An 18,489-nucleotide genomic window follows, 5' to 3' on the forward strand; every position below is an offset into this window, starting at 1 on the left:
ACATGGATTCATTAGAGATATTTCCACTCTACATAAAACCCTGTCAGAGGGGTTTTACAACAGTTTCAAATTGAGTTGTGCTATAACAGTCCTTAGTTTAGAGACTGATTCCAAAACTTAACAGTAAGGAAATTTCTCTGCATTAACTAGCCAGACAGTGCAGAATAATTTGATCTGCAGAGTTCCGTGGTGGTTTAAGATCTTGGCTTTGCAGGAGGAAATAAACTCATCCTCTGACCATTAGGGCACTACGTCACCAGTACAACCACCACATTCTGCTCCTCACATATGAACCATGACTCACACATTATCAACTCTTCAAGTCCATAAGCTGTATCCACAGTACAGTCTTTGCAAATGCATACTGATGGATTGTTCTGGACTACAGGTTATGGTTGCAGGTTGTTTTCCCACACCTACGTAGTTTTCTATATGCAAGTATTGTAACTGCACACGTACTATTTGGCAGGCTGGAGTACAACCTTGAAACATGAGTAGAACAAAAGTGAGAGATCTGAAACAAAAAAAAAACAAGATACAGGAGAAACACAGCATATCTGCAGCAACTGTCTAGAGGAAACAGAGTTCATGTTTCAAATCCCAGTGAACTTCTCTTCTGAAATGACACTTTCACATTGGAGTTTAATGTTAATTCCATTTCTCTTTCAACAGATGATCCCAGACCACTGAGTTTTATTTTCACAAAATCAAGTTCCTTCCTCTTAATTTGTTTTTGTTTAAAAAGAGCAGGGGTTTCATTCCAGCCCTCACATGGTGAGCTAGAAGGCTGAGAGCTCGGATGCTGCCTGAACTGCTGTGCTCTTCCAGCACCACTAATCCAGAAATGGGCAAATCATAGGTGCAGATAGGAATGGTAACAAATGCTGGCTTTGCCAGTGACACCCACAGTCTAAGAAGTTTTTTTTAAGACTACCAGCTTACGATTATAATGTGGAGAAAATGTTTCAATTTTATTACAATCAAGTTCAGTGATACCCTTTTCTGTGTAGTGGCTAATAAGAAAACAAAATGCACTAAATATCATAGGAAAAACTAAATAAATCACAAAATTGGATCAATTCATTTCTTAGTTTACCTGAAAAACTTGTTCTTTCTTTACATATTCTTCATCAATTTCTTTAGCAAAGCCATTTGGATCTTCACTCATTGTTATCTGTCCTTTGGCTGTAATAACAGTTCAAGAATTCAGATATCATTAGAAAATGAGCAAAGGTCACATTATTTCAACAACTAAAAATCTAAGTAGATACAAGTTCATGAATAAAGTGGATGCCTTGTCTCTAATTAAAGCTCTTCTGGTCATGATAAAACTGCTTTGTGTAATCAAACGTTTTACCAACTGAAGTGAAAATTCGTAGCTGATGCCAAATTTCTAATTTCTACATAACTTCTTCACTGTCCACATCCTATGTTCCTTTAAGCCAAAATTACTCGGTGGAACAATTTTTCCACATATGTGCCCGGTCAAGAAGTTTTGCTTGTCCTTTTAAACTTCTTGGTCAATAATCCAATGAGCATCGATCTTCCAAAACAGAATTAGAGCCTGAACCCAAGTAATTTTTTTTGTGAATTATGAGATGATTCGACAACGACTGAGCAAGAGAGGATTTTAAGGTATTTACCACGGATGAGTAAGAACATGTCTCGATCTAAAGTATGTGCCACAAGATCCCCAAGTAATCCAGTGAGTAGCTGAATAACAAGACAAGCAGCAGGTTGTGGCTTGCTTCATGTTCTTCGTTTAATTATCTCAATTTACCTAAGCTGACGGTAAGGTCTTATAACTGGCCTCAACTCCAAAGATTAACAAGGAGAAACACAATTAAGGATTTTGCTTCTGATTGCTTTCCACTTCCAAGAGCATGCAGAAGACAATTGAATAGCTCCAAAGGAATTAGAGGAGTGGAACAAGGAGAAGAGTCTGAGAAACATCCGTGAACTAATTGTGGGTGGCACGGTGGCACAGTGCTTAGCACTGCTGCCTCACAGTGCCAGAGACCCGGGTTCAATTCCCGCCTCAGGAGACTCTCTGTGTGGAGTTTGCACATTCTCCCCATGTCTGCATGGGTTTTCTCCGGGTGCTCCGGCTTCTTCCCACAATCCAAAAATGTGCAGGTCAGGTGAATTAGCCATGCTAAATTGCCCGTAGTGTTCGGTGAAGGGGTAAATTTATGGGAATGGGTCTGGGTGGGTTGCGCTTCGGCGGGTCGGTGTGGACTTGTTGGGCCGAAGGGCCTGTTTCCACACACTAAGTAATCTAATCTAATTTACTCCAGAATTCCTCGCAAGAGAGTTTACAAGTATTGCCAATTAAATTCAAATTTCTCACAGAAGGAACGATGAATATTTCAATAATGTCCGCATCACCCCAAGCCAGGCTCTGCTGTTCCCAAATGCATCATATCATGCCATCTGAAATAAAGCTATCAACCTGAAACACCTCAGATCAGATTAGCTGAGGCCTGAGATTTGTTTAGTTGCTCATTCAAATTCACAGGATAAAGTTTTACCCCAGGAGTACCCTGTTTATTTTATTCCATACATTAAAAGTTAATTAGATAAACAAGCAGCAAAAGGAGGTTGTCTGTACTGGTTCAGTACAATCCTAGGTGGCTTGGCTTCCAATACACCTTAGGGTATTGTGACTACTAATTGGATTATTGTTATGTAATATTAGGTTTAGAGTTTATCTTTCAAACAATTTCTTCAAAATAAGGTTTTTCAAGGAAAACAGCTCTAGTAATGAGCATATAACATGATCAAAACACCCCAGCTGCTTCTGAACTATTGAGCTGCACTTCATTTCTGGGAAAGATACCAAATCCTATTCACCTCAATCACAAGCAGCCAGACAGGTCTTGATATAATGTCTTGATGGATCTCTGGTATCCAGGGATACCAGACTTGACAAAAAGCAATAACTTCACTGATAGTGGGCTCGTTGTTGATAGTCTTTCTGGAGTAGTTCAGATTTAAAGTACCATTGATCCTCAGCATTCAATTTTAAACATAGCGAGACAATAACTCACACAGAAACACAGAACTTTATAACGCAATCTATAGGATGTCCCCAGACTCTGGGTGGCTTGTTAGGCACATCCTTTAAAAAGAAAAGAAAAGAAATTGACTTAAAGGTCTTTGTCAGTCTCTTTTAAAACTGCATATTGTGGTAATGATTCGAACTGAAACAAATCTAAATAATTACAGAGGAACCTCGATTATCCGAAGGACACGAGTGAAAAGTATTTCATTCAGTTAATCGAATGTCAGATAATCGATGCTGGATAACAGTTAGTCACACATCGGGACTTTATGATCTTGTTCGCATCATGCCAAATTCGGTTAAGTGAATGCCAGGTAATTGAGCCCCAAAATATTGCCATCCACATGAACAGAAATTTACTTTTCAAAGAAAGTCTATTTTTAATTACACAGAATGATTATTTTATCCAGCTCCTAACACAGAATGCAGTAGGTTTCTGAACTTAAAAGGCCTGCATGCCAACCTATTCACAATGTCCCCGTCAAACTAACTACTACTTAAGTGTGAGGACACTGACATTTACATTGTGGAATACCACCCCATGCGAAATGAAGAATGCACTTGATGAAGTATACAACACTACAAACAAACTTTCTCGAGACAGAATAGAGCTCTTGTTCATCATTGCCGATGACTTCAACCAGGCCAACCTCAAGAACGTGGCACCAAACTATCACCAACACGTCTCCTGTCCCAACAAGGCCAAAACATCCTTAACCATTGCAATACAAACAAAGATGCCTACCGCTCCATCCCCCATCAACATTCTGGAAAATCAGAACACAACTCTGTGCTCCTCCTTCTCCTCCTGGGTTACAAGCAGGAGTTGAAGCATGAAGACCCAGTACAGAAAGTAGTGTAGAGGTTGGTCGGAGGCAATGGAAGGGCTTCTACAGTACTGGTTAGAGTCAGTGTTCAAGAACTCAATGACCAACCTAAGCACGTAGGCCACTGCCATTACATACTTCATTAGTGTGTTAGAAGACTCTGTGCCAAAGAAGTTAACCTGAACGTTCCCCAACCAGAAACCATGGTTGACCGGGAGATCCATTCTCTACTGAAATCCAGATCTGAGGCGTACAAATCTGGCAACCAGATACAATCTTTGTAAGACCAGAGGCAATATCAAACTAAGCTTGAGAACCAGACTAACCACACTGACACCCGTCATTTGTGACAAGGCTTACATTGCATAACAGGCTACAAAGCGAAGTCGAACAGAATCACAGGCAACAGTATATCCACACCAGAGCTCGATCCATTACATGCTTGCTTTGAACAGAAGGTCAGTGAAACAATGTCACCTATCTCAACAGCCTCAGATGCACCTGACTCCAAAGTCACCACCGCAGACATTAGATGGGCTTTCTTGTGAGTGAACCTACAGAAAGTTACTGGTGCGATGAAGTCCCCCACCTTGCACTCAGTCCCTGTGCAAACCAGCCAGTGGGAGTACTTGCAGACACCTTGAATCTTTCCTTACTACAATTTGAAGTCCCTTCTTGCTTCAAGAGGACCACCATCATCCCATTGCCAAAGAAAATTCATGCAGCATGCCGCAATGACTACTGCCCAGTGGCTCACATCAATTCCCACCTATCAAATTGCCTTGATCCATTGCAATTCACCTACTGGCACAACAGTTCCACATCAGACGCTATCTCCCAGGCCCAACACTCATCCCTGAAACATCTGGATAACAAGAATACCTAGATCAGGCTTGTATTGATTGACTACAGTTCTGCCTTCAACACCACAATTTCAAGCAAACTCATTTCGAAACTCCAAGACCTACGTCTTGGTTCCTACCTCTCTAACTGAATTCTCGACTTCCTGTCACATCGGCTGCAATCTGTAAGAATAGGCGACACCTCTTCCGCCATAATCCTCAACACCAGTGCCCCCGACTACTTATACACTCAAGATTTACCCTAAGTCCCTTTGGTGTTGCAGCTTTCTGCTTTTTTTTCTATTTAAGTAATATTCTGTTCTTTTGCTCTTCCTTCCAAAATGAAAAACTTCACATTTTTCGACATGATATTCCATTTGCCAACTTTTTGCCTACTTACTTAACCTATTAATATTGTTCTGTAAACCGGCTGTATCCCCCTCACAACTTGCATTTCCACCAATGTTAGAGTTATGTGCAAATTTGGCAACAGTACATTCTTCCTTCCTCCAAGTTATTAACATATGTTGTAAACAGTTGCAATCCCAAAACTAATTACTGTGAAACTCTGCTTGTCATGGGTTGCCACCATGAAAAAGAACCTTTTAACCTTCCTTGTTGTTTCAAGCCCATTATGAAGGGCTTTTGCCCGAAACGTCGATTTTGCTGCTCCTCGGATGCTGCCTGAACTGCTGTGCTCTTCCAGCACCACTAATCCAAAATCTGGTTTCCAGCATCTGCAGTCATTTTTTTTAAACTAATTCTCTGTCCAAGCCAATATGCTACCTCCAATGCTGTGGGTTCTTAGCTTGCAATTTAAATGGTTGTGATGTACCTTGTCAAATGTCTTCTGGAAGCCCAAATACAATATATCCACTGGTTCCCCTCTATCCACTCTGGTTGAGACTTTTGTGAAAACCCAAATAAATTAGTCAGATACAATTGTTCTTGCATGAAGCCCTGCCATTGTGATACCTTTCCAGATGTTAGTTGTAGGACTTGCAGCAGAATTAGCATTGAGTTACAAGGCATTGCAAATTCAGTTCACCACATCTTACCATGGCCAATATTGTAGCGTAATATTGTTCTGAACTTCTACAGCTCAAGTAAACAATTAAAAGGCTCTTGAAGAGGAGTCATTTTGGACTCAAAATATTTACTTTGAGTCTTGTTCCACAGATACTGCCAAATTTGCTGAGATTCTAATTTAAAGACCCCTGATTGAAATTGGCCATGTGGCTAAACATTGGAAACCTTTTCAATATTGGCTATTTAAAGATCTGGACAACAATGGAGGATGTTGGCTAAGTAGGAATGAATGATCAAACTGCTCAAAAATGACAGTTGAACAATGCAGCAAGTTTTGCTTTATGAGAGTGGAACTACCCAGAACAAAATACAATAGAAATACAGAGATATTATTAGAAGGAGGTTGTCCTCAAGGTGACTGAGGGAGGAAGGAAGTTAGCTGTGAGTATCACTCAACATTCTTAAGTATTGATGCACCAAAATGACATTAACTCTAAGACCTAATTCTTGAGAAATAGTCATTTGATTGTATAGTGGCAATAGAATTTCTTGGGGTCATGGATGATTTTCTTCCACTCCGGTTCAATGGATTCTGGAGTTGAACCCACTTGTAAGTCCAATGCCAATCTGCACATTATATCAGATGGGAGCAATGTGTCATGGGGCAGCTTGAATAGATGTGCTACGTAGAGGTTTGCCTGCTCCTAAAACTTCTATTTAAATGTGTTCCCAATCAAATTTCTTGATGAATTTGGTACCTTTCTGAATGAACTTCCTCCATTGTGGTTGGTCACTAGCCAGGGAATCCACATGTTGGCTGGAATGATTGACCTCTTCAGGGATGCTTTGAGGACATTGCTAGTATTTCTGGTGGTTTTCCAGAGAGTCTCCTGTTCTATCTGAGTTCCTACGTAGAGCATTTGCTTCTGGAGTCTGGTGTCAGGCACAAGAATTACTTGGCCTGCCCAGCGGAGCACACTTTGTGTGATTGGAGCTTTGATGCTACATGAGTTGCTTTGGGAAATGATGCTGCTGTTGGCTGCCTTTCACATCATTGGATTTTGAGAATCATGCAAAGGCACAGCTGGCAGCACTTCTCCATGGCTGGAGACTTCCGAGATATGAAAAAGGATCCACATTTTCTGGAATCTCACTGTTAACCTCAATTCACCGGGAGTGGGGGCTAGGTGTTGTGCTGTGGTTGGAAAAGCATGCTACAATACACTACAAAACACAGCAGGACAATAGGAACATAGGAATTATGAGCAATTCAGCCCTGTGAGCCCGCTCCACCGTTGAACATGATCATGGCTAACTTTTTGTGCTCTCAACTCCATTTACCTGCCTGTTCCTCATAGCCCTCTATCCCATTTTTTATCATAAATATATCTATTTCATTCTTGAATCTGTTGAGTGACTCTGCCTCCACTGCACTCTGGGGTAGTGAGTTCCACAGATTCACAACCCTCAGAGAAATATCTCCTTTTCCCACTTTTGAATCTACCTCTTCTCACTCTATATCTATGCACTCTTGTTCAAGACTATCCCACAAAAGGGAGCATCTTGAGGAAGAAAGATGCTAAAGAAGATAGGTGAAGGCAGAGCACATGTTGCCTAGACGGACTTCAGCAAGGCATTCGACAAGTTTCCACATGGTAGACTGGTTCGATCATATGGAATCTAGGGGGAGCTAGCCAATTGGGTATAAAATTAACTGGACAGTAAGAGACAGAGGTGATGATAGAGGGCTGCTTTTTGGACTGGAAGGAGGAATATTCATTTAGTACCGCTGCCAATTCTGAGTTTCCCATTATTACCTCACTATTTTCATCCTCCATAGTGCCAACATTTACTTTCACAATTCTCTTTTTTTTACATACGTATAGAAGCTTTCCGTATCAGTGCTTATGTTTTCTGCTATGTTCCTTTCATAGTTAACCTTAGCTCTTTAGATTCTGTTTTTTGCAACCCTTTGCTGACTTTTAAAGTTCTCCCAATGCACACAGGTTTCACACAATTATTCAGCATAGAAAAAGGTCCTTCAGACCCAACGGCACTGGCTCAATTCTTGATATTGATGGGGTAGGCTTGTGACTTGCCTCTTCACCCTGCCCCCGAGAGTTTTGGACAATGACAAATTACTACTGACAAACACTACCAGGATGAATAGCTCTAGATGAAATATCAAGGCACAATGAGCCAAAGACCTGCCTGCCTTCAGATGAGCATTATTCTGACATATAATTGACTCCAGACTGACAGCAGTGTGGTTGACTCTTAATTGGCCTCGAGGCAATTAGAGTGGGCAATAAATGCTGTCCCAGCCAGTTATGCCCACTCATGAATGAAACACACTGACTGAGTGCCACCTTCAACCAATATAACCAAATACAGTAGGTAGAATTGTTGTTGAAAAGTGCGGTGCTGGAAAAGCGCAGCAGGCCAGGCAGCATCTGAGGAGCAGGAGAATTGACGTTTCAGGCATAAGCCCTTCTTCAGGAATGAGGCTGGTATGCCAAGTGGGCGGAGATAAAAGGTGGGGGGGGGGGGGGGGGGGGTGCGCGCTGGGAATATGATAGGTGGAAGGAGGTGAGGCTGAGGGTGATAGGCCGAAAAGGGGATGGGGGCGGAGAGGTCGGGAAGAAGATTGCTGGTCAAGAGGGCAGTGCTGAATCCGGGGGTTGGGACTGAGACAAGGTGGGGGGAGGGGAAATGAGGAAGCTGAGGAAATCTACATTCATCCTCTGTGGTTGGAGGGTTCCTAGGTGGTAGATGAGGCGTTCTTCCTCCAGGCGTCGTGTGGCCAGGGTCTGGCGGAGGAGGCCAAGGACCTGCATGTCCTTGGCAGAGTCGGAGGGGGAGTTAAAGTGTTCAGCCTCCTCCATCGTCAGACCCTGGCCTGGAGGAAGAGCGCCTCACCTTCCGCCTAGGAACCCTCCAACCACACGGGATGAATGTAGATTTCTCCAGCTTCCTCATTTCCCCTCCCCTCACCTTATCTCAGTCCCAACCCCTGGATTCAGCACCGCCCTCTTGACCTGCAATCTTCTTCCCGACCTCTCCGACCCCACCCCCTCTCCGGCCTATCACCCTCACCCTCACCTCCTTCCACCTATCGTATTCCCAGTGCCCCTCCCCCAAATTCCCTCCCACCAACCTTTTATCTCCGCCCACTTGGCATACCAGCCTCATTCCTGAAGAAGGGCTTATGCCTGAAACATTGATTCTCCTGCTCCTCAGATGCTGCCTGGCCTGCTGCGCTTTTCCAGCACCACACTTTTCAACTCTGGTCTCCAACATCTGCAGTCCTCACTTTCTCTCAGGTAGAATCGTTGCTCGAGCTCTCAGATTTTCATAGTCACTCTTGCATAGAAACAGGCCCTTCAGCCCATGATGTCTATGCTAACCAACAAACATCAAACTAGACGAACACTATTTACCTGCATTGGATGTACAGCCTTCTATTGCCTGGCATTTTAAGTACATATCTAGATGGCTCTTAAATGTTGCAAGAGTATTTATCTCTACACCCTTTCAGGCAGCACATTTCATGCATCTACCACCCTCTAGATGAAAAACATTTTCCCCAGATCTTCTCCATTTCACTTGCTCCTGACCTTAAATTATGCTCTCTCGTCTTAGACATGCTTGCCATGGGAAGGGATTCTCACAAACTACTCTCTCTGTATGCCTCTCATAGAACAAAGAGCAATGAATAGGAACAGGCCTTTTGGTCCACCAAGACTGTGCTGACACATGATGCTTTTCTAGACTAAAAAACTTTCACCTTAACGTGGCCCATATCCCTCTATTCCCTGCCTATTCATATATCTGTCAAGTTGCCTCTTAAAAGGTTGCTACTGTATCTGTCTCCACCATTTCCTCTGGCAGCACATTCCAGACACTTATCATGGTGTAAAAAAACTTGCCTCTCACATCCCCCTTTAACTTACCAACTTTTACCTGAAGTGTATGCCCTCTATTAATTGACATTTCTATCTTGGGAAATAGATTCCAACTATCCATTCCTCTTAATTTTGTAAACTTCAATCAGCATGCTCCTGATCCTCTGATATCAAAGTGAAAACAAACCAAGTTTGTCCAATCTTCCCTTATAGCCAATACCCTCCAAAGCAATCCTCCAGAGTGCACTATTATTTGCAATAGGATGCACCCTACTTTTTGCCTCAATGCTATCCTTGACTTCCTTATTAAGCCATCTTTTTATGTTTCTCTTCTCTCAGGAACATACTTTGAGAGGTATTTAGTATCTCGCTAAACATTTGCCACAGACTTACATCAGATATATATATTACATCAAAAAGCCAAGTCAGTAATCTCAGAAAACATCACCACCTTCACAAATAATCTTGTTTATTGACAGTTATCACCATTCCTTCAATACTGCTGGTTCAGAACCCTGGAGCTTAATTCCTCACTTGCTATACTTACGTAAAAGCATGCAACACACTGTTCAGTCAACTCTTCAGCCACCTGCCTAAAAGAGTAAGACTAATCTGTAATTGGTTCAGTGCACAGCAAAATATTGAAGTTCTCTCAGTGACATGGACTGATTTAGCAATTTGCAATCCAAGTTTTCTAACAGTGAGGCTTGGAGGAGAAATCAAATAATACAGTTTTCAGTTCAGATTGCTATCATGTCCTGAAAGTTAAATACTCTGCAAACACATTACCTAGGTTATCATAAAAAAAGGTGATTGGATGAGGGAAAATGCTCTTAAAAAGAATTTAAAAATCACACAACACTAGGTTATAGTCCAACAGATTTAATTGGAAGCACACTAGCTTTCGGAGTGACGCTCCTTCGTCAGGTGGTAGTGATGAAGGAGCATCGCTCCGAAAGCTGGTGTGCTTCCAATTAAACCTGTTGGACTATAACCTAGTGTTGTGTGATTTTTAACTTTGTATACCTCAGTCCAACACCGGCATCTCCAAATCTTAAAAAGAATTTTCAGTATTTGGGAAAGAAAATGAGAGCAAAACAGTATATGAAATCATAATGATTTGGAATGATTGTTGGCCAAAACCAAAATAAGATATCACCCACATAGAAATTATGAGTTATCTGTGAGGTTAATGGACTCAAATTGTTGGCATTGTTAAATTAATCTGAATTATAACAAAAAGCAAAGTCAGTAATGTATGAAAACATCACCACCTTCACAAATCATCTTGTTTACTGACATTAATCACCATTCCTTGAATACTGCAGGTTCCAAATCCTGAAGCTCATTTCCTAACAGCATGGAGAGAGCAGCTTCACAACAGAGGCTTGAACAGTTCGAGCCGCACACCATCACCACACTCTCATTTGGGGCAAGTTGGAATGGGAATAAAGTCCAGCTTTGTCAGCGATGTCATATGATCTTTTGAAAACACTATCCTTCATCTTAGACTACCTGCCAACATCAAACAAGATCACTTGGTAAGTATTTAAAATTGTGCAATATGTTTCATCTTCATAAATGGCAACTGAAAAATTTAATTTACAGAGAATAATTCAAAAAGCTAAGACTGCACCAATGAAATTCACCTTGGTTTTGCATTGTAAACTGAATAATGTCTAAATATAGCACACAATGTGCATTTCAACTTATGACTGATTTTTAAAAATCATACATTAACACAAGTACCAGGGATCGAATGGGGCTGAATGCTTTTTATAAGTCTCCTGGATGTGATTGGTTGCATTCAATGATTTTAAAAGAAGAAGCCACAGACTGAATGTATAGCAGTAACCTTCTAAGAATTGTTACATTTGGAAAAACTCCCAGAGGATTAGAAAACTGCCAATGTAACACCCTAACTCAACAAGAGAGGGAGAGAAGTAAAATGGCAACTGTAAGCCAGTAAGTTTAACATCTGCCATTGGAAACTGCTAGTCTATCATAAGGACGTACTAACTGAGCACTTAAAAATACATGATGAATTCAAACACAGTCAGCAAGACTTCACAAAAGGGAAATTATGCCTACTAAATTTATTACAGCTCTTGGAGAAACTAACAAGCAGAATAGATAAAGGAGAAGTAGTGGATACAATATACTTGGATTTCCAGAAGGTATCTTGATGAAGTATCATACTTAAGGCAACTTAATAAGAGTCCCTGGAGTTCGTGATACATTAGCATAGATCGAGGACTGGCTAACCAATAGAAAGCAGAGTTGCGATAAGATGGACATTTTTATGCTGGTAATCTATATCTAATAGTGTGCCACAGCAGTCGGTGCTGAGGCAACAATTACTTACAAGTGATCTGAATGAGGGAAATGAATGCATTATCATCAAATATGCAGATGGTTCAAACATAGGTGGGAAAGCAAGCAGTGAGATTGCACAAAGAGTCTGCAGATGGATATAGACAAGGTTAAATGAGTGGGCACAGCTCGTTAGATGGAATAAAGAGTGGAAACATGTGGCATTGTGCTCTTTGGCAGGAAGAATAAGAGAACTGAATACTATTTAAATGAGGAAAAAGTGTAGAAAGCTGCAACATGGGGATTTAAACGCCCTGAAACACAAACCACAAAATGTTTCATTCAAGTTCAACAAGTAACAGAGAAAGCAAATGGACGTTATTAGATAATAGAAGATTATTAGACGGCTTGCTAGAGCAGACGTAAAAAGGTTGTTTTTTCCTCTTATGGCAGAATCTAAAACCAGACAGCATAGGCTCAGAGAAAGGTTCACCCAATTGAGAGAGGGAGGAGGAATTTCTTTTCTCAGAAGGTCATCAGTGTGTAGAATTCTTCACTGCAGAGGACTGTAGAGGTTGGATTGATGTAAATTTAAGGTTGAAACAGACAGATTTTTTAAGTAGTTGTGGAATCAAGAATTATGGGGAAAAACAAAAAAGTGGAGTTGAAAATTATCTGCTCAGCCATGATCTCACTGACTGGCACCGGCAATGGGGAAAATGGCCTGTTTCTGCTCATACATCTTATGGCCTTAAGATGTTATGATATTCGAGATCAATTCCAAAACCAAGCTTTTTACCAGCAAAATCCCTCAATTTCTATCCTTGAATCTTTTTCAGTTGATATTATCATCTGTATTTTTAATGATCTCTGTTACTTTTCAAAATACCTGTAGTGAGTGTGATGGTTCCTTTGTAGTTAAGTGATTGGCCCATGGTAAATACAAATCTCCCGTTATTGGCTCGAGGGACCATCTTCTGATTGCTCCTTAATAAGTACAAGTTTAGCAACGTCCAATTAGCTCCAAGAAACATTGCAGAGCATATACATAATATAGGAGAAAGTGAGGACTACAGATGCTGGAGATCAGAGCTGTAAATGTGTTGCTGGAAAAGCGCAGCAGGTCAGGCAGCATCCAAGGAGCAGGAGAATCGACGTTTCGGGCATGAGCCCTTCTTCAGGAATGAGGAAAATGTGCCAAGCAGGCTAAGATAAAAGGTAGGGAGGAGGGACATGGGGAGGAGCGTTGGAAATGTGATAGGTGGAAGGAGGTTAAGGTGAGGGTGATAGGTTGGAGTGGGGGTGGGGGCGGAGAGATCAGGAAGAAAATTGCAGATTACGAAGGTGGTGCGGAGTTCGAGGGTTGGGACTGAGACAAGGTGGGGGGGAGGGGAAATGAGGAAACTGGAGAAATCGGAGTTCATCCCTTGTGGTTGGAGGGTTCCTAGGCAGAAGATGAGGTGCTCTTCCTCCAGCCGTCGTGTTGCTATGGTCTGGCGATGGAGGAGTCCAAGGGCCTGCATGTCCTTGGTGGAGTGGGCGGGGGAGTTGAAGTGTTGAGCCTCGGGGTGGTTGGGTTGGTTGGTCCGGGTGTCCCAGAGGTGTTCTCTGAAACGTTCCACAAGTAGGCGGCCTGTGTCCCCAATATAGAGGAGGCCACATCAGGTGCAGCGGATGCAGTAAATGATGTGTGTGGAGGCGCAGGTGAATTTGTGGCAGATATGGAAGGATCCCTTGGGGCCTTGGAGGGAAGTAAGGGGGAGGTGTGGGTACATGTTTTGCATTTCTTGCAGTTGCAGGGGAAGGTGCCGGGAGTGGAGGTTGGGTTGGTGGGGGGTGTGGACCTGACGAGGGAGTCACGGAGGGAGTGGTCTTTTCGGAACGCTGATAGGGCAGGGGAGGGAAGTATATCCCTGGTGGTGGGGTTCGTTTGGAGGTGGCGGAAATGACGACGGATGATATGATGTATATGGAGGTTGGTGGGGTGGTAGGTGAGGACCAGTCGGGTTCTGTCCTGGTGGCGATTGGAGGGGCAGGCTCAAGGGTGGAGGGTCGGGGTGGAAGGTGTAGTAAAGTGGATGAACTGTTCAACCTCGTGGGAGCACGAGGCAGCGCTGATACAGTCATTGATGTAGCGGAGGAAAAGGTGAGGGGTGGTGCCAGTGTAGCTGCGGAAGATGGACTGTTCCACCTAGTATACATAATATACTAGATACATATTTATTTTTCTATTTTACCAAATCACACTCAATACAGAAAGACTTTTTAAAAAAATCTCAAGAATCATGGTAGTCACTATAATATGACATAGCTATACCAGGATTCGGATGAAAGCTGAATTAACAAATAATGCTGCTGAGTACTGGGCAAGTAAACCAACAAATTCAGGGGATTAAGAGATAATCAGGGTTGTGAAACATCAGAACATACAGAAGGATCAATGGCCTTTTGCTGTCCACAATACATGTTGTGCCTTTGACCATTCACTCGTTTTAAAAATGTGTGCATTAATTGCTCACTAAATTAGGCTCAATGTTAGAGTGTAATTAACTGATAAAGTATCTTTTTAATAATGTGATAATTGCTCATTCAATGTCAATTAACCTCACTGGCCCAGAAAGGGAAGATTTGAATTGTAGATTGTTACTAGTGATTTTTAAATTCTTTTTCTCTTACTGCTCCCCTCAGTTTCTCTCACTAATCTAATCTTGCTTTGCCTCTCTTCATTTTTCTTCCTTTACCTGATATTACTAATCCACCAACTGGGGTTCACCCTCCTCTTCCATCATTTCGGTTTCTTTCTTGATCCTTAAATTTAATCAGTTAAGGAAATGCATTGGATATTTTACCACTCACTGAAGAAACTGAAGTTTTGAAACCCTTGTCACATCATTATCATGTATTTCCAACAAGTGACTAAATAAAAAAATTATAAAGCTGAAAAATACAGAAAAAAAGTATATGCTGAGAGATGCTCTACTCCAGCAAAATTTAACAATTAACACCATTTAGAACTACAGACAATGGACAAGCCAAATTAGTGCAATTTCTCTGATACCAGGCCAATGGCTGTCTGTAAATAGCTGCATCAGGCGAAGTCAAACTCACTCTCCCTACCAAAGTATATCAACTCTGCTCGGCACTTGCCTTAATAGCTGGCATATACAACGCTGCAGTGCACACATACACCACAAACAATATGGCTTGCACAGAATTTAATCACTGAGGAATGTTGGGCAGCTATAGATGTTGTCCTCTCTATAGAATGTTGCTTAAAACAAGCAGAAAAAAGTATCCAAGACAGGAAACAACAATTCTGAACATTTTGACATTGAAATTACTGCACAAGGACTTACTATTTGACCACAGCAGTAGGGGTATTTTCCAGAGCACCATTTCTGAACAGCCACCCACATTCTCCATGTGATACCTGTTAAGCTTGTGATTCAGCTGCGATGATTAACTGAACTGGCTCTATACTCATTAGAAAACTGTAATCTGCCTGAAGATGAAGCTGTGGTAACAATCTGGGGTTTTCAAGAGAATCTTATAACCGTCTCCTATTTATATTAATGAGGGTGGGGGTTCCCCACCTGTTGGGCATAGGGTTGCTCCTTCAAAAGTAAACTTTTAATTAATAACCAAGAGTAAAGCACAAAGTAAATGGCAAAAATCACAGGAGTGTAATGTCCTTTGAGGAAGAAGATATGTGAACCTTAAATATGCCAGCCTACTTTGGACCCACAGCGATGGACTTGATTCTTAACTTCCCACTAAAATATCACACAAGCCATTCTGTTCAAGGGCTATGAGGTATGGGCAACAAATACTGCCTATGCCCGAAATGCCCACATCCCATGAAGGAATTTTAAAAAGAAATCAGCAGAATCCCTTTCAAACAATGACTTCATCTTTGAAATTTAAAGCAAGCTTTCAAACTCTAGGTTCTCATATTAAAAGCATTTTCTCCGGCCCATACAGGTAGAATCCGAAAAGGCCAATCTGATTTAAAATATTTTTCTTGAAACTGAACCACACGCACAGAAAGTCACCAAGGTTCAAGTTCCAGAACATTGTTTAGAGTTTAACAAATATGCTGAGGAAAGCAGTCCTGGATTAGGACGCCTGACTGCTGTCCAGTAACTCCCACTGAACAACAATGCAAGGACAGCCTAAAGTGAGAAGATTGGAAACCTGCCTGACACTGTCCTCAAGCTTCTAAAGCAGGATTAATTTAAGATAAGTCAGCATCCATCATTCAACTCCATCTCATCACTTTTTGGGAGCTGAGGATAGGGGCAGGGGTATGGGGTTAGATGAGCTAGGGGACACCTTTCATCCACGCACTTATGCCACTCCCCATCCTTGGCAAATTGGCAATACACAGGAACAAGCAACCAGGGGCCACAGACACAATCGTCTTTGAAGGATCACAGACATTTCACCTACAAAGGAAAGTTACACTAACTAAACTTACATATTTCCAACTCAAAAACAAGTGAGTGGTGGTGTTGTCTAAAAGATTTAAATGACAAGGGCAAAAGAAAAGATTCACAAATGTTCTTTCCAGCTCCGTTTAACAGAGGATTTTCAAGATTTCACAACGGAAATCAGGTTCAGGAACATGTGGTTTTTGCACATCAATAATCTGTTTTATACATCTCTAGATTGCAAGACAAATAATTGACTGTGAGGAGACAAAAACAGATCTCCAAACACTCCAAGATGACACTATCCTGAAATAAGCCCCCATTGCACAACTTCCATTTCCTCAAAAACAGATGGGAAAATATTTTGAGCAGGAAACTCTCTCAGCTACTTCAAAAATACACTTGGAACTAAATTTTGTCAAATATTTTATAACTTGAAATCTTCTAATTTTCTTTGCTCCCTTAATTTCTTTTTTTACAAAATTCATTTATTCTAATCCATCCTTCTCCCATCCATCAGTCAAAAGAATTTACTTCTAAATTTGCTTTGTAATTAGCACCAGAGATGTGAATGTGTATAATTTGGTTTAAGTTTCAATTAAGTTACTTCTGTTCTTTTGGTACAAATCCTATATAATGGCTTGGTGGCTATTTGCCAGCCATTTCTCACTCAGCAATCTGAGATATTTATGTTTCTAGGTCTGTCAGTCATTGTTATCTGTCTGGGCTATGAGATATCGATTGAATTGGGACACCACAACATTACAAAGAGGGAGCAATGGTGGAAAAGTAATGTCACTGAATTATTAAACCAGAGGGCCAAGTTTAACTTTCTGGGGACTTGGGCTAAATCCCACCGCGACAACCAATCCAGCATCCACATCCCAAGAAAGATTAAAAAATCTTTCCAGCAAATGAATTTTAATGAAGGGTAGCATTAGCTGAACATTCAGTCAGAATATTCTGCTCTTCTGCCTGACCTCTACATGGAAAATTCACAAATGCAACAAGTGTACAAGTATGAGCCTACTTTGTGAGGAATGTATACAGGACATGCCACCATCACTCAACATTGCAGCATGCTTCAGTGTTCCTGGGTCTGGGTTATTGAGTAGGACAACAACTGGGGTCGAGGGTCATGAGGAAAAGAAAGTCAGTAAAACTGCTCAACAGAATTGTTAGTCACCTTCCAGGAGAGATGAGAAAATTGACTCAAAAGAACCCACATCCTACCACTTCAAGATGTAGCAGCACATCATAGAAACCTCAGTTTATTTTTAAAAGAAAATGTTTCCTGGATGACATAGAGTTCATCCGACTCCATGCTTTACCCTATTGGACTTTCCATATCAGTCATCCTTAGAATGAAATCACAGAATTAAAATGCTGTTGTACAGTGAATCATGTGTAGGTACAGCAGGAAGCAGTGACAAGATAGAAATATTAAGTCTTCAGGACAACTATCAAAACACGATGTCAAAGTGGGTTTTGCTGGTATTTAACTGGCAAGAGGTAATTTTAAACCCAACTGAAAATAATCACAGCACAGTACAATTATAACCCTTGATAATATATAGATGGCAAACTGATAAGCATACGATTAACTTTCATGCAAAATGCAAGGCTCTTGCTCTGTGAACTAAGGTATCCAATACGTGTTTGCACTTTCCAATTTAGCTTTCAGAGATAATTACATGCAGAACTTTAATTTTCCAGCCCAAGACACAAAGTGAGAGACATTTCAAAAGGCAAAAGATCAATGCAATGCACAGGTAACTGTAAACTGGACTACCAAGTGCAATTCATCTGGTGACAATAAGCACCTCTGGGTCAGGTACTACTGTGAGAGGAATGCTAGTTTTCCTATTGGTAAGCAATCAACACACTAACCATTTCAATAAGAGCAAAACCACTGAAACAGGTGTCCATTTTCATTCTGTGCAGTGCACCATCACAGGCAAATGCCATATGCAACCCAACCAGAAAGTTGTGCTTAAAGTTAATTTAAGTCAAGTTTATGTTCAGGCTGCCAAAATCCACTTTGCCTCATGCAAGTCTCCTACACAACCACCCCCACGG

General features: G+C 41.4%; 1 protein-coding gene across 7 annotated transcripts in view; it reads right to left on the reverse strand.

Moving 5' to 3' along the window:
* The window catches only part of znf438 (zinc finger protein 438), a 243,370-nt gene that overhangs the window by 107,165 nt on the left and 117,716 nt on the right, over positions 1-18,489 (reverse strand). For 4 of the 7 annotated variants that reach the window (XM_072576074.1, XM_072576072.1, XM_072576071.1 and 1 more), the window contains exon 2: positions 1,097-1,185. The exons of 1 other annotated variant lie outside the window; for it this stretch is intronic. In XM_072576074.1, coding sequence (XP_072432175.1) covers positions 1,097-1,185 — 89 coding nt within the window. Of the gene's footprint in view, positions 1-1,096; positions 1,186-18,489 lie in introns of those variants that run through there. 2 more of the 7 variants (XM_072576081.1, XM_072576080.1) reach the window with 1 other exon arrangement.

The sequence above is a fragment of the Chiloscyllium punctatum genome, chromosome 8, assembly GCF_047496795.1.
Source record: "Chiloscyllium punctatum isolate Juve2018m chromosome 8, sChiPun1.3, whole genome shotgun sequence".
NCBI classification, from domain to species: domain Eukaryota; kingdom Metazoa; phylum Chordata; class Chondrichthyes; order Orectolobiformes; family Hemiscylliidae; genus Chiloscyllium; species Chiloscyllium punctatum.